The following is a 16,671-nucleotide window of genomic DNA, read 5'->3' as shown; positions in this document are numbered from 1 at the left end:
GTCATCAAAGTATAAACCCAGAGATGGTCTTGGTTCACGATGAATGAGACATCAGTTCTTCCAGACATTCCTTATAAAGCCATTAAATTCTGGACCATTAGTGTTTGGCTGAACTCTGCAACCAGTATGAAAAAGGTATATCTTTTTAAAAGGTCTAAATTACAGTTAATGGGCAATTAAATTTCCTGTTTAAATTACTCTTAAGGTCTTTTCACTCAGGATGCAAAACAATAATAGTTTCCTATACAGTCCAGGGAACAAAAACACTCTAAATATTCCATTGGAGTTTTTTGTTTCAGTTCTATTCTGATGAAATCAAACTAGAAGGCATTGAGCAGGGTGCCATTGTTAGCCCTTGAAGTTTCTCCAGATCAGGAGCCAGACTTGCCAAAATTTGGTCATATGTTGTATCTCCTTAAAGTTTAGTTCTAGCTGCCTTTTTCATTGTGTGTTTTACATGAGTCTTCAGAGAGGGGCGGCATACAAATCTAATAAATTATTATTAATTATTATTATTATTATTATTAGGAATCCTGTATCAAGCTTTGAAGGGTATTCAGCCTGCTTTCATTTTTACTTCTTTTACAGCTCACCAACAGATGTGGGTGATAAGGGAAGGAGGGATTGCAATGTGCGATGCAGAGGATAACAAGAAACTATCTTATGGGAACCAAGGACACTCCAGCAGTTGTGAGCTAGAGGCATGGACTTTTTTCCATAACAACACCTGGATAACTAATTGGACAATGTGTCCTGCACTAATGGGAGGGGGAGGATTCTTTATTTAATTATATATTGAATTGGCTTTGGCCTGCCACAGTAGCACAGAATTAGGCAAATTGGGAGGGGTAGTTGAAAGAGAGGGAAGTAATAGCCACAACAAATTCCTTTCTTAGAGTCCAAGGTCATCTTTTGTTCTGTGTCAACTGAACAAAATAGGAAGTTGGTGAATTCCTTCACTTGGACTGGTCCACGTGATGAACTTGTGGGTGTGGGGATGGGAGATGAACATAAACCTGGGTGGAGTACTGGAAAGATTTGTATTTATTTATTCATTTGTCCGATACACAAATACATAGGAAGAAAAATAGACATGTGATAATATATATAAGGGTAAAAGTGAAGTTAGATGAGAGGATATATGAAAGGAAGAGAATATATATGATATATGAGAGAAAGGAAAGACAATTGGGCAGGGGATGAAAGGCACACCAATGCATTTTTGTACGCCCCTTACTGGCCTGTTAGGAACCTGGAGAGGTCAATCGTGGAGAGTCTAAGGGAGAAATGTTGGGGGTTAGGGGTTGACACAATTGAGTCCGGTAATGAGTTCCACACTTCGATAACTCGATTGTTGAAATCATATTTTTTACAGTCAAGTTTGGAGCCGTTCGTACTAAGTTTGAATTTGTTGCGTGCTCTTGTATTATTGCAGTTGAAGCTGAAGTAGTCATTGACCAGTAGGACGTTGCAGCTGTTAGTATCAGAATGGCCGAAACATAACCAATGTGGCTCTGCTAATAAATCGAACCTTATGTGAGAGAACTGAAGTGGAATCTGATTTATTTCTCAGATGCTCTTTGGGGCGTTGACAAAAGGTTTACATTAAGAGATTGGATTGTCTCATAAGTGCTTGTGACTTAGGTTCATTAGGTGGGACCTTGACATCCTGGTTCCCCTCCCCACCTTTCAGGCTCTATTGAATGTTCTGGTTTATTTATGATTTTTTGGAGGGCTTTACTGGGTTTGTATGTTATGATTATGTCCAGTGGTTCTACTCATCTGTTGGTGTTTTCTGGTGGATAATCAGCTAAACATAGGCCAGCAATGTGCAGCAGCAGCTGAAAAAGCCAACACAATCCTAAGCTGCATGAACAGGGGGATACACTCCAAGACCAGAGAGATGATAATACCACTCTATAAGGCCCTGGTCAGACCGCATCTGAAGTATTGCATCCAGTTCTGGTCACCACACTTCAAAAGAGATATAGACACTCTGGAAAGAGTGCAGAAAAGAGCAACTAAAACGATAAAGGGACTAGAGACCAGGCCATACGAGGAAAGGTTGCTGGAACTGGGCATGGATAGTCTAGTAAAAAGAAGGGCCAGGGGGGACATGATAGCTGTATACAGGTACTTAAGGGGAGGGGGACACACTATTTTCCAGGGCATCAGAGGGCCAGACGAGGAACAATGGTTGGAAGCTGACCAAGGAAAGATTCAACCTGGAGATAAGGAAGAACGTCCTGAAGGTGAGAGCAATCAACCAGTGGAATGGCCTGCCAGCGGAGGTTGTCAACTCCCCAACTTTGGACATTTTCAAGAGGAGGTGGACTGTCATTTGGCTGGGGTGCTGTAGGGTTCCCTGCTTAAGCAGGGTGTTGGACTTGATGACCTGCAAAGTCCCTTTCAACTCTAATAAATAAGTAAGTAAGTAAGTGAGTGAGTGAGTGAGTGAGTGAATGAATGAATGAATGAATGAATGAATAAATAAATAAATAAATAAAATTTGCCATCCTTCTCACAGCTTTTCTTAAAAGGAGCTGATTTCCAGTAAAGGAACTCAATTTGCACTTCTACATGATATTTAGCCATGCCTCTGTTTTTAACCAAAGGAGTTGCATGAGTTTGAGAAAATGTGCATTTGGGCAATTTTATGCATAGGGTGTGGATTTGCCTGTATGCCAAATTATATAACAATTCTGGAGAGATTTCATAGGGGCCCATGAGATTTCTCAGGGCAGTTGATTCCTAACCCTTAATAAACATCAAGCACTTTTCATCTCTGTTCAAGATACCAGCTATTCTGTTAAGTGAGCTAGCCTTCTTTTTCCCATTATCTTAAGTGAAAATCATTTTTCTGTTAATACGACTTCTATTCAAGGGATGGTCAGCAGATGTTTCTTAAAAGGCAATTCTAGAATGCTCTTTTTTACATCTTTGCTTATACTTATATAATATATATAATATCACATGTTTTTGCTGAATTTTTAAAATTAAGGGAGACTAGGATAGTGCTATTTCGGCCTTGTTCTGGCCTCATCAGCTAGCCATACCCTTACTGGGATTTGATCCTGGGGCCTCTGCCTTGTAAGGGAGAGAATTAACCTCTAGGCCACCAGATCTGATCCCTTCACCTTTGTACCAGGGAGGGGCTATATGTTTTTTCTGTTTTTATATATATGGAATTCTTTTTCGGGGAGAAGTATATACATACAGGACATAGTTTGTTGGCTAATAAACTGCCTTGAAATGGCCCTGGGTTGGGCCTAGATAGATAGATAGATAGATAGATAGATAGATAGATAGATAGATAGATAGATAGATAGATAGATAGATATAGATAGATAGATAGATAGATGATAGATAGATAGATAGATAGATAGATAGATAGATAGATAGATAGATAGATAGATAGATATCTGTATGATTAATATATATGTAGCCGCCCCCGCCCCATCCTTCTTATCTTTGCTTCTCTTGGGCCTAGTGCAAGCGCTTGTGGCGTGGGAGCCCCCACAGTTCCCACACGCGTGTCTGAACCTGCATAGGGGATGAAGACACGCCCCTTGGCTGCAAATTCATGACACGGAGGGGCAAGCTTCGCCATGCCTCCCCCACTTGCACGGGCCGCTGGCGTTGCCACCGGTTTATCCTCCATGTAGTGACCACTATCTGTGCGGTCACCACCGCCGGCCCATGCTAGCTGGCTCGCTTTGAACCACAAATCCAGGACAAACATATCCCAGGGAAGTGTGGAACCAAAAGCTACCCGCATTCTTAATGCCTCGTCATATTGACGCCAAACCGTGCCTTTGTACTCAAAATGAGTTCAATGTACTTGAGCATAGAGGCAGCCCGTGCGGGCTCCCGCTGAATGATCATGTTAAAAAGGCATACAGCCATGAGCTGAAACACCTATTAACCCTGACCCTCTTGGGTTTATCTGCCTTAGCCTCCTCCTCTTTTTCCTTCTTAGGGACTTCTCTATTCAGAAGGGAGAATATATCCACATATTCCCCCTTCCAAATCCACTCCCTAATGGAGAGATGCAGGTGAAACCCTAAAGGTGTGGAGGGTAACCCCCAAGGAATGGCAACTGCCCGTACTGAAGCCAGGGGGTCTGGTACCGGGGAAGCCCCCACAGTCCCATCGCCCGACCCTATCGAGGGCACTGAAGCCATCGAAGGGGCCTGGGCCACCACAGTAGCAGTGGGTGAAGCCGTGTAGTCTTGACCCCACTCCCTACAACCGGTGGCATAAGGGCCTGCCCAGCCAAAGGAAGGGGTGGTTTAAATGTTCAGTGCAGTGCTGTCCCTCCTGACCCCAAAGGGGTAGAAGTCATCCACGAAGGCCCAGCTCCCACTGAGCCAGGTGTTGCTGTCATCTGCCCGGTCTGGGCCACTGGTTCACCTGGTGGCCTGCCAAAGGCTGCTGGAGCTGATGGGATGGGGCCCCCAGGCCCGTACACTGACTGCCAGCATGCATCCAATTCATCCAACCTCTCGATTACCCTGGACCAAGCATGAGCAGATATGTTAGCATCGCCCGTTGGGGGTTCCCTTATCCTACCCCCCCCCACCTGGCCTGAGCTTGGGCCTCTTCTTGGGCCAACCAGGCCCTGACTGAGGGCCTCTCGGCTCTCCTGGGCCTCGCCACCATCTCTGAGTTCGGAGGTAGAGGTTTCTGCCTTTTAGGAGCCATGACCAGTTAAAACAAAAGGCGATGTTAAATGAATATTCAAAACCCCCCTTGTTTTCTGCTAGGGGAAAAAAGAGTTCCCTCAGGCACCCCTCTGGATCATGACGCTTAAGAGGTTCAGGCCTCCACAGGCCTGCAAGGCCGCACCCCCCCCCCCCCAAACCATGCCTAACAAGGCCGAAATGGGAAAATGTTCCCTGAAAAGAGGAAGGCTACAGTCCAAGAAGATTCCCCCCGATATCTAAAGGGGGGATCCCAGACCCTCTCGCGCCCTCCATGACTCCAAACCAGGCCTCGCCCCACATTGCAGCTTTCAAAATGGCCAACACCACGAGGCTGCTCAAGATTTGAAGGGCGTACCCCAGCCAGGTATTCGCCAGCACGTCATCGGGGCGAAAAGGAGACCCAAAGCCTGCACAGCCCTTTTATAGGGCTGGCAGGCTCCACCCCCCCCCGACGACGTCATCAGCCTGAGCCGATGCCCAAAGATGGCCGGGATCTCGCGAAATCTTGCAAGATCCCGAAAAACAAGATGGCAGCTATGTCAAGGGCCGTGTCTCCCTGGCCCTGCAGCAAATCCGGGCCGGGGGTAAGCCACCGGCCGCACAATATGGTGATGATATTTATATATGTGCAAGAGATGATCGGTTAAACATGCGAGTATTTAATGATCTGAACAAGTCATGTATGGTAACAGACCTGGGATATGTAAGACATTAGTTGGATATTGACATTGTAAAAACCAGGAAACAAAGATTGTATTAAAGGCAAAAGACAAAGATTGTATAATTGTGAAACCTACATTCCTTGATTATGTGTATTGTAATCTGATATAGTTACATGCAGGGTACTGACAACGTCTAACAAATAAATAAAATGAAATAATAAATTTTGAAAATTTTGTGCAGTAAGTATTTTATAATGGTTCTTATTAGGAAAGAAAAAAATGGAATTACATAAGTAAAACATTTACTATACAAACATCTTCACTTCAAGAATTATACATAGATAAAGATTTCCTGTTTGTTTTGTATTGTTCAGTAGATCCCATCAGTTTTCTTACTGAACCCAGAAATTATTTATAGATATGAAATGATTAGCCAATGACAGTGATACTTCATTATATGTTTTCCTCTGCAGTTTTCGGCTCTTCTGGTTCCTCCTTGAAAACTCTTTGCAGAGCAACCTTGTAAGATGCTCTACGCTGCTCTTTTTTATTCTTCCCTCTCCCAACAAAGAAATAAAGGAATGGGTTAATGCTGCTGTTGAGAGTGGCACCTCCTAGCCCAAAAGTCACAAGGAGGGGATTAGAGGAACCAAAATATTGAATGACATAAAAGACATTCATTGGGAGAGATAAAAAGAGGAAGCAAAGAAGAGCCAGTAGGATGACTGTGAGCAACTTCCTTTGACTGAGCTGCAATTTAAACCTTGTATGAATCAATAGAGTCACAGTGGACACGACCATGAGAGGCGTACAAAGTAAACCATTCACAATAAGCTGGTAAAACAGAGGTGAACTTCTAAAGGCCCCGGTTTGGAGGAGAATGAAGTGTACCATAGAGAGGAGGAAGGAGAGGGTCCAGATGAAGCCAGAAACCTGGGTGGGCAAATGTGGAGGACGATGACAGCGATACCAGAGTGGGAAGAGGACAGCCACGCACCTCTCCAGGCTGATGGCGGTCAACAGAAACTGGCTGACAGAATAGGTGAAAAAAAAGAGGTCAAAAAATAAGAAGAAGAAAGTTTCGACAACATGATTTCTTTTACCCACATCTAACACTCTCGCAAAAATTGCTGTCATGATGATGGATACGAGGACTCCAAAGTCAGCAACGGAGAGATTCAGGATGAAGGTGGTGAAAGAATTCCTCTTAATGCAATGGGTCAGAAGATAAATTGTCGTTCCATTTCCCACCAGGCCCAAAATACAAATCATGGCAAATAATCCACATAGAAGGCTTTGTGTTAAATTGTCAAGTCTTTGGTCATACGGAAAAGAGAAGGATCCTGATATTTTAGACATATTTGAAGCAATTTCCCCAATTCCGATATCATTGAAAGAAACGTTGGCCTTTATAGATTCAGCCCGAAACACCTCTACCCTGATAATAAAAAGCAAAAAAAAAAAGAAGTCATTATTACAGAAGTATATTCATGGGCAGGCACAAACAGACTTTATTTTACTCACACATATCGACAAGTATTTGACGTTTTGACTAGAGCCCTAAAATCAATGTTTCTTACATGGTTGGTGAATTGATACACTCAAAATCCAGGGCTTTTTACCTTAAAAGCTTCAAGAAGCTTTTCAGGAGAATTCCCACCATTACCCATAGTCAGGCATTTTGGCTGAGGGTGGACTTTAATATTATCATAACTATGATATTCTCACAATATTTTGTTTATTTTACTTCCATCCCATCGTACCTTCAGAAAATCAACATTCGTCCATCACGAAGACATTACCAAATTGACACATATTGCAAATTCAGAATTCTCAAATGGGGATAACCCACCCTCCAGGAAACCTGGTCCCTTATCTGATCTCTGTACTGAATTCAAAATCCACATTTGCTCTCTTGGGAATCTGAGGTGTCTGGACATTCATCCAAGGTGGGTTAACATCAAACAGAGCTAGTTAAACATCCTTCATAGGGGATCCTGTTTCAACTGTCACAATGGGCAGAAGAGAGCAGCCGTTTTCCTTTTGCAATATTACATAACAATTAGATGGATGCCCTCATTCCCGCATAGAAAATATTTTTTCACATAATATACTTACAATTCCTCGTGTATAGACCAAATATGCAATAGGGGAGATATGATTAAAGGCTCTGATCTGTTAACTAAAGAAGCAATTACAGTAAGTCATGATTATAGTTAAATAACACCAGACAGCAAAAATACTAATTTGCTTTAGAAACTTCTTCCATACAGGTATTCCTTGAGACACTACTGGGCATTTAAAGCCAGATGCCCCCAAAGCTATTTACAGCCCTGCTTTAAAGTTACAGATACTGCTGCACCTCCTGGTTGTTCCCCTTTATACCTTATTATAGAGATTTTGCTGTGTCTCCTACATTGCTCTTCCATCCTGCCAGGTCCCTGAAGGGCTTTGGCGTCTTTCCATTCTAGCCACTCAGCCATCTAACAGACCCTAAAATGGGGCAAGAAAAGCTAACAGGACCCGAGGCTTTGGCCTCCTTGCCATCCACCTGCCCAAAGCAGCCTAGAGTCAGGCATAAGCATCTTGTGGGCCAAGGTCTTCTTTCCATCAGGCCACCTGGAGGCTCAGCTTCTACTGTCTTCACTCCAGGGCCCAACAAAGCCCAACTTTCCTTCCTTCCTTCCTTCCTTCCTTCCTTCCTTCCTTCCTTCCTTCCTTCCTTCCTTCCTTCCTTCCTTTCTCCCTGCTCCCTCCCGTCTTTTTCTTCTTCTTTTTAAATAATTAAAATGGATTTTCCTATCTATCTATCTATCTATCTATCTATCTATCTATCTATCTATCTATCTATCTATCATCTATCCATCCATCCATCCATCCATCCATCCATCCATCCATCCACACACCCACACACCCACACACCCACACACCCATATCTATCTATCTATCTATCTATCTATCTATCTATCTATCTATCTATCTATCTATCATCTATCTATCTATCTATCTATCTATCTATCTATCATCTATCTATCTATCATCTATCTATCTATCTATCTATCATCTGCCTATCTATCCATCTATCCCATATATACAATATTGTGTCTCTCCGAGTGAGTATTACTTTTTTGTGAACAATAAACTATTCTACCTATCCTTGATTTTCCATCCTTTTCAGAGAAGCTTATTGGCCTCCAATCACATTTTTTCTTAAAATTCTCTTATATAGAGGTTGGCTTTATTGCCAAAGTCCCCCCAAAGAACAATGGCAAACATCATTGTGTAAAAATTCTTATATACTCCATAAGCCTGTTTAACAGATGACCTACTCTCTCAAGCAGCCATTTTGTGAATGCATCCATTTTTTCTCAGAAATACCCATCAGTAGCACAACGACCTCACACATATGTAGAGATACGAAAAAATGGGTAGGGATCCATGATCTGGTGCTATTTGAATTTTGGAATAAGCCCATAAAGCATCTTCAAACATTTGAGTTTTTTTTATTAGTAGTAGCCACAATAGAAAGGAAAATAATATATAATATAATTCCTTTGCTGCTCCTACTTATTCGGACCAGAATATCTCCGAGACCACCTTTTGCCGCATGAATCCCAGCGACCGATTAGGTCCCACAGAGTTGGCCTTCTCCGGGTCCCGTCAACTAAACAGTGATGTTTGGTGGGCCCCAGGGGAGGAGCCTTCTCTGGGGCGGCCCCTACTCTCTGGAACCAGCTCCCCCGAGAGATTAGAACTGCCCCCGCCCTCCTTGCCTTTTGTAAACTCCTCAAAACCCACCTTTGTCATCAGGCATGGGGGAATTGAAATATCTCCCCCGGACCTATACAATTTATGTATGGTATGTTTGTACATATGTCTGCTTAATAATGGGGTTTTTAAAACATTTTAAACTTTAAATTAAATTATTAGATTTGTTATGAACTGTTTTATTGTGTTGGGAGCAGCCCAGAGTCTACGGAGATGGGCGGCATACAAATCTAATAAATAAATAAATAAGATTAAATAATTGCATCATTGTACCAAAAGTCTTGTTTCTTTGATTGGAGAAATTCACATCAGTGGTTGAAAAGGAAGATCCAGAGCTCTGCAATATAAGGGGAAATAGAAGTATCAGAATAAATAAAAGGGGACTTGACTTCTGATTATCAAGATGATTCATAGGAAGAATCATATTTCAGAGTCACTATTTTTATCCCAGCCACTCAAAACCCTTCTTAATTTTCAATCAAGCAAGCAATTTAACTGTCCCAGAAGTTGCAGGAGCATTTGAATTTGTGAACTCCTAAACTGGGAGAATGATTCCAACAGATTGCTGGAACAACATCAGAAATCTCTGTTGAGAAGAATGCAGGGATGGGGACAGCTCATAATCCCAGACATCTGTAGAAGATTGAGGAAGACAGGGGAGTATATATTCACACTGCTCAAAAAATAAAGGGAACACTCAGATAACACATTTTAGATCTGAATGAATGAAATATTCTCACTGAATACTTTGTTCTGTACGAAGTTGAATGTGCACAACAGTATGTGAAATTGATTGTCAATCAGTGTATTCTCTCTTCTATTCTTTCTCTAATTCTATTTCCTCCAAGGTGTCCTCTATTACCTTCATCGTGTATTATTGTATATTGGAACAAACAAACAAATAGATAGATAGATAGATAGATAGATAGATAGATAGATAGATAGATAGATAGAGATAGATAGATAGATAAATTAATTAATTAATTAATAAAGTTTGATTTCACAGAAGTTTGATTTACTTGGAGTTATATTCTGCTGTTTAAGTGTTCCCCTTATTTTTTTCAGCAGTGTATATATATGTATGTAGGTAGGTAGGTACATGTATATGTGTGTGTGCGCGCACGCGTGTGTATGTGTGTACAATGGGTTTGTGATTGTTTCCTTTTTTAGTAAATAAAACAAAACCTAGTCTAATACAATTAATCTACCAAAATGGGATACTGCTTTAGCCAAAATCTTAGAAACCAAAATCTTAATCAGAATCTTAAGATCCACTTGCATGAAAGCATTAGAGAGCATTGGAAATGCCGCTTAGTCTGTTTTTTCAAAGCAGCAGCCCAGAAACCAGGAGTCTGTGAGTTCTAGTCCTTGGATTTGTAAGTGGAAAATGGTTCTTGAGAAGAGGCAAAAAAAAACTTGAACACCCGGTTCTTATCTAGAAAAGTTTGTTAGTAGAAGTGTCTGTAGGTAGAGGTACCACTGCCTCTGTATATACTATTATTAATTCAATTTTCTTTTATTTTCTTCTGTACTTACTATTGTGTTTTCTTTTTAAAAGTGGAAAACTAATAAAACTATTTTAAAAGAAAAGAATTCTATGGCCCTGGCTGAAAGCATCCTAATGCTCCCCAACACCAATACAGTGGTACCTCGACATACAAGTTTAATTCGTGCCAGAGCCGACCTCGTATGTCGATCAATTCGTATCTCGAACCAAAGCATTTAGATTTGGCTTTTCGCCCAGAGATAACTGGAAAAAATTGAATTCTTCCGCCACCTAGTGGACGCTCGGCTCGTATCCGAATTTAAGCTCGTATGTAGAACAGAAATTTTGCCTGCCTCTCTGCTCATAACTTGGAATACTCGCATGTGGAGCAGCTCGTATCTAGAGGTACTACTGTAATCACTAAAAAAGGAAATCCACTTTGCAAATTGAAATTACCACCACCCAAACGCTACTTTTTCTTCTGACATACCTGGTAATCACTGGAATAATTTCCAAAGGAGTCAAATCGATCTCTTTCAGAATATAAGGGTGACATTCTCCTTGGTCTGCACTCAATGCTGCTACAACTGGAACAGAGAACTTGGGTGGTCCAAGCTGCAAAACCTAAGGAGGAAAAAAGAGAATATCCAGCTCTGCATTTGTATTACCAGAAAATGATTACGAAATAGATGTGCAGATATCTTATCACAACTTAAAAGAAGGAATAACTTTTAAAAAATATCTGACTGGAAAACAGCCTAATACGGATGTTATATCCCGTATTTTTTGAATATAAGATGCACTGGAATATAAGACTCACCTTAATTTGGGGGGAAGAAAACAAGAAGAAAACAAATTCTGCCTATCAGCCCCAAGATTAGTGGTGTCCTCACTTCCACTAGAAATTTCATAATAATAATTAATAATAATAATATTTTTTTGGATTTGTATGCCGACCCTCTCCGAGGACTCGGGGCGGCTCACAACAACATAAACAGTGTACAAATCTAATTTTAAAAATACAATTTAAAAACCTTATAATAAAATAAAATAATCACACAACCCAATCATGTTTGTTCAAAGCATCTACTACTCTTTCAGTAAAATAATATTTTCTCACATTACTTGTAATCTTTCCTCCCAACTAACCTCAGATTGTGCCCCCTTGATCTTGTGTTCACTTTCCTGTTGAAAACACTTCCCTCCTGAACCTAATATTGAGTGTTGATTGTGTATTACTGCTCGTTTTTAAGTTAATGTTTTTTGCTATAGTTTTAATTATTAGATTTGTATTTATATTGTGTTATTGTTGTGAACCGCCCCGAGTCTCCAGAGAGGGACAGCTTACAAGTCCAATTAATTTATTATTATTATTATTATTATTATTATTATTATTATTATTATTATTATTATTATTATCATCATCATCATTATCATTATCATCATTATTATTATCATTATTATTATTTTCCTCCCTGATTCCAAAAACTGAATGTGCAGAAGCTAAAGAAAAGAGCATCACGTTTTCAGGCGGTTCCATGCAGTGGAGAGAGGGGCAGCAAATAAACAAACAAACAAACAAACAAACAAATAAATAAATAAACAAACAAACAAACAAACAAACAAACAAACCAATCAATCAATCAATCAATCAATCAATCAATAAACAAACAAATCATTGAATCATTCATTCAATCATTCAATCATTCAATCATTCAATCATTCAATCATTCAATCATTCAATCATTCAATCATTCAATCATTCAATCATTCAATCATTCAATCATTCAATCATTCAATCATTCAATCATTCAATCATACAATCATTCAATCATTCAATCATTCAATCATTCAATCATTCAATCATTCAATCATTCAATCATTCAATCATTCAATCATTCAATCATTCAATCATTCAATCATTCAATCATTCAATCATTCAATCATTCAATCATTCAATCATTCAATCATTCAATCATTCAATCATTCAATCATTCAATCATTCAATCATTCAATCATTCAATCATTCAATCATTCAATCATTCAATCATTCAATCATTCAACCCAAAATCACTGTTGCCATGATCTCCGTTGCCTGGAGATCTCTGCTAACTCCCTGATTCCAAAAACGGGTCTTCTGGGGGACAAACAAAGAGATTTGGGGCACTGCGCAGAGGCAATAAGGCAAGGCGCTTTCACCCAAGAACATTGTTGCCATGATTTCTGCTGCCTGGAACCGCCCAAAAATCTGATGCTCTTTTTTTGCCTCCACACGAGCTGTTTTGAGAATCAGGGAGGAAAATGTTTTGCATTGAAGGAGGGTGGAAGATGCATGCTCTTAACTTTGCATGCAATGTGCAAAGCATTTTCAGGGAAAGGGTTTTCAGGTGGCAGTGTTGCAATCCTCTCCCTAATCCAAAAAAACGGATCCTGAAACGTGACGATTGTGAAAGAAAAAGTTTTCAGGTGGCAAATTCCCCTCTCCAATTTCAAAAACAGCTGAAAACTCTTTCCTCCATGAGCCTCATGTTTTAGAATAGAATAGAATAGAATTTTATTGGCCAGGTGTGATTGGACACACAAGGAATTTGTCTTGGTGCAGATGCTCTCAGCGTACATAAAAGAACATCTTTCGGCTGTGGCGAGGAGGGCATTTGCCCAGGCTCACTTGGTGCACCAGTTGCGGCCCTATTTGGACAGGGAGTCACTGCTCTCAGTCACTCATGCCCTCCTCACCTCGAGGTTTGATTACTGCAACGCAAACATACCATGCATAAGTTGTAATAGCCTAGGGGGAAGGAATATCTCAACTCCCCCATGCCTGGCGGTATAAATGAGTCTTGAGTAGTTTACGAAAGACAGGGAGGGTGGGGGCAATTTTAATCTCCAGGAGGAATTGGTTCCAGAGGGCTGGGGCTGCCACAGAGAAGGCTCTTCCCCTGGGGCCCGCCAAATGACATTGTTTAGTCAACGGGACCCAGAGAAGGCCAACTCTGTGGGACCTTATCGGTCGCTGGGATTCGTGCAGTAGTAGGCAGTTCCGGAGGTACTCTGGTCCAATGCCATGTAGGGCTTTAAAGGTCATGACCAACACTTTGAATTGTAACCGGAAACTGATGGGCAGCCAATGCAAGCCACGGAGTGTTGAAGAAACATGGGCGCATCTTGGAAGCCCCACAATGGCTCTCACGGCTGCGTTCTGCACGATCTGAAGTTTCCGAACACTTTTCAAAGGTAGCCCCATGTAGAGAGCGTTGCAGTAATCAAACCTCGAGGTGAGGAGGGCATGAGTGACTGAGAGCAGTGACTCCCTGTCCAAATAGGGCCGCAACTGGTGCACCAGGTGAGCCTGGGCAAATGCCCTCCTCGCCACAGCCGAAAGATGTTGTTGTTGTTGTTGTTGTTGTTATTATTTATTGGATTTGTATGCCTCCCCTCTCCGCAGACTCCAATGTTCCAATGTCAGCTGTGGATCAAGGAGGACGCCCAAGTTGTGAACCCTCTCTGAGGGTTCCATCCTAAGATAAAATACAAAAATAGTATAAGGGCAGACTATATGGACCATGAGGTCTTTTTCTGCCGTCAGTCTTCTATGTTTCTATGTTTCTATAATGGTTCTTATTAGGAAAGAAAAAAATGGAATTACATAAGTAAAACATTTACTGACAGAGCATGCCATTAAATTATAAACTGAGAGCAAACCTCACATCTTACCGACACTGATGATATTACTTACTTACTTACTTGCTTGCTTGCTTGCTTGCTTGCTTGCTTGCTTGCTTGCTTGCTTGCTTGCTTGCTTGCTTGCTTGCTTGCTTGCTTGCTTGCTTGCTTGCTTGCTTGCTTGCTTGCTTGCTTGCTTGCTTGCTTGCTTGCTTGCTTGCTTGCTTGCTTACTTACTTACTTACTTACTTACTTACTTACTTACTTACTTACTTACTTACTCACTCAGTCACTCAGTCACTCAGTCACTCGCTCGCTCACTTGCCCGAAAAAAATAAGATGAGATTAAACATAAGATGTTACCTGCATTATTTATTCAAGTTTGTTAAATTATTATTTTTTCAATTGCCATTGAATTTGCCTTTGGGTACAGCATCATGGAATTAATAAAGGATTAACATTGACTTGATGGCACATAGTCAGTCAAATATGGATGTATGATAAATTCAGAGTGCCTACCTTTTGATATCCAAATTCTGTTGGGTTGTCTTATTTCAAGATGTCTTTATCGTCAGGATCCAGTATCAAAATAAGACCTCTCTTCTCTCAGGATTGTCATCAAAGTATAAGCACAGAGATGGTCTTGGTTCACGATGAATGAGAAATCAGTTCTCCTAGACATAAAGACATTAAATTCTGGACCATTAGTGTTTGGCTGAACTCTGCCACTAGGATCAAAAAGGTATATCTTTTTAAAAGGTCTAAATTATGGTTAATGGGCAATTAAAATTCCTGTTTAAATTACTCTTAAGGTCTTTTCCCTCAGGATGCCAGAGTGTGAAAGCAATAATAGTTTCCTATACAGTTCGGGAAACAAAAACACTCTAAATTGTCCATTGGAGTTTTTTGATTCAGTTCTATTATGATGAAATCAAACTAGAAGGCATTGAGCGGGATGCCATTGTTAGCCATTGAAGTTTCTCCAGAGCAGGAGCCAGACTTGCAAAAATTTGGTCATATGTTATATCTCCATAAAGTTTAGTTCTAGCTGCCTCTATTGAATGTTCTGGTTTATTTATTATTTTTTGGAGGACTTTACTGGGTTTGTATGTTATGATTATGTCAAGTGGTTCTACTCATCTGTTGGTGTTTTCTGGTGGATAACCAGCTAAGCAATGTGCAGCAGCAGCTAAAAAAGCCAAAAAAATCCTAAACTGCATGAACAGGGGGATACACTCCAAGACCAGAGAGGTGATAATACCACTCTATAAGGCCCTGGTCAGACCGCACCTGGAGTATTGCATCCAGTTCTGGTCACCACACTTCAAAAGAGATATAGAGACTCTGGAAAGGGCGCAGAAAAGAGCAACTAAAACGATAAAGGGACTAGAGACCAGGCCATACGAGGAAAGGTTGCTGGAACTGGGCATGGATAGTCTAGTAAAAAGAAGGGCCAGGGGGGACATCATAGCTGTATACAGGAACTTAAGGGGAGGGGGACACACTATTTTCCAGCGCATCACAGGGCCAGACGAGGAACAATGGTTGGAAGCTGACCAAGGAAAGATTCAACCTGGAGATAAGGAAGAATGTCTTGATGGTGAGAGCGATCAACCAGTGGAACGGCCTGCCAGCGGAGGTTGTCAACTCCCCAACTTTGGACATTTTCAAGAGGAGATTGGACTGCCATTTGGCTGGGGAGCTGTAGGGTTTCCTGCTTAAGCAGGGGGTTGGACTCGATGACCTGTAAGGTCCCTTTTAACTCTAATAAATAAGTAAGTAAGTAGATAGATAGATAGATAGATAGATAGATAGATAGATAGATAGATAGATAGATAGATAGATAGATAGATAGATAAATATTTGCCATCCTTCTCACAGCTTTTGTTAAAAGGAGCTGATTTCCAGTAAAGGAACTTAATTTGCACTTCTACATGATATTTAGCCATGCTTCTGCCTTTAACCAAAGGAGTTGCATGAGTTTGAGAAAATGTGCATTTGGGCAATTTTAGGCATTGGGTGTGGATTTGCCTGCATGCCAAATTATATAACAATTCTGGAGAGATTTCTGAGGGCCCCATGAGATTTCTCAGGGCAATTGATTCCTAACCTTTAATAAACATGAAGCACTTTTCATCTCTGTTCAAGATAACAGCTATTCTGTTAAGTGAGCTAGCCTTCTTTTTCCCATTATCTTAAGTGAAAATTTGATCATTTTTCTGTTAATACGACTCCTATTCAAGGGATGGTCAGCAGATGTTTCTTAAAAGGCAATTCTAGAATGCTCTTTTTCACATCTTTTTTAGATCCATTCCAACATTATCTCCATTGTACAATTTTATAATATTAAACAGAAATTTCTTTTTGGCTGGGAAGTATATATATA

At 40.7% G+C, this 16,671-nt stretch overlaps 1 protein-coding gene across 1 annotated transcript; it reads right to left on the bottom strand.

Annotated features, from left to right (window-relative positions):
- Positions 1-5,821: 5,821 nt before the first annotated feature.
- LOC139165485 (proto-oncogene Mas-like) lies at positions 5,822-14,654 on the bottom strand. Its single transcript, XM_070748661.1, has 3 exons — positions 14,649-14,654; positions 11,113-11,246; positions 5,822-6,806 (listed from the first exon to the last, which is right to left on the bottom strand). Exons 1-3 carry the CDS (start codon positions 14,652-14,654, stop codon positions 5,822-5,824), a joined length of 1,125 nt encoding a protein of 374 aa, XP_070604762.1.
- Positions 14,655-16,671: the final 2,017 nt, after the last annotated feature.

Source organism: Erythrolamprus reginae, chromosome 3 (assembly GCF_031021105.1).
Source record: "Erythrolamprus reginae isolate rEryReg1 chromosome 3, rEryReg1.hap1, whole genome shotgun sequence".
NCBI lineage: Eukaryota > Metazoa > Chordata > Lepidosauria > Squamata > Dipsadidae > Erythrolamprus > Erythrolamprus reginae.
The sequence above is the reverse complement of the archived record's forward strand: the minus strand, read 5'-3'. Positions and strand labels throughout refer to the sequence as shown.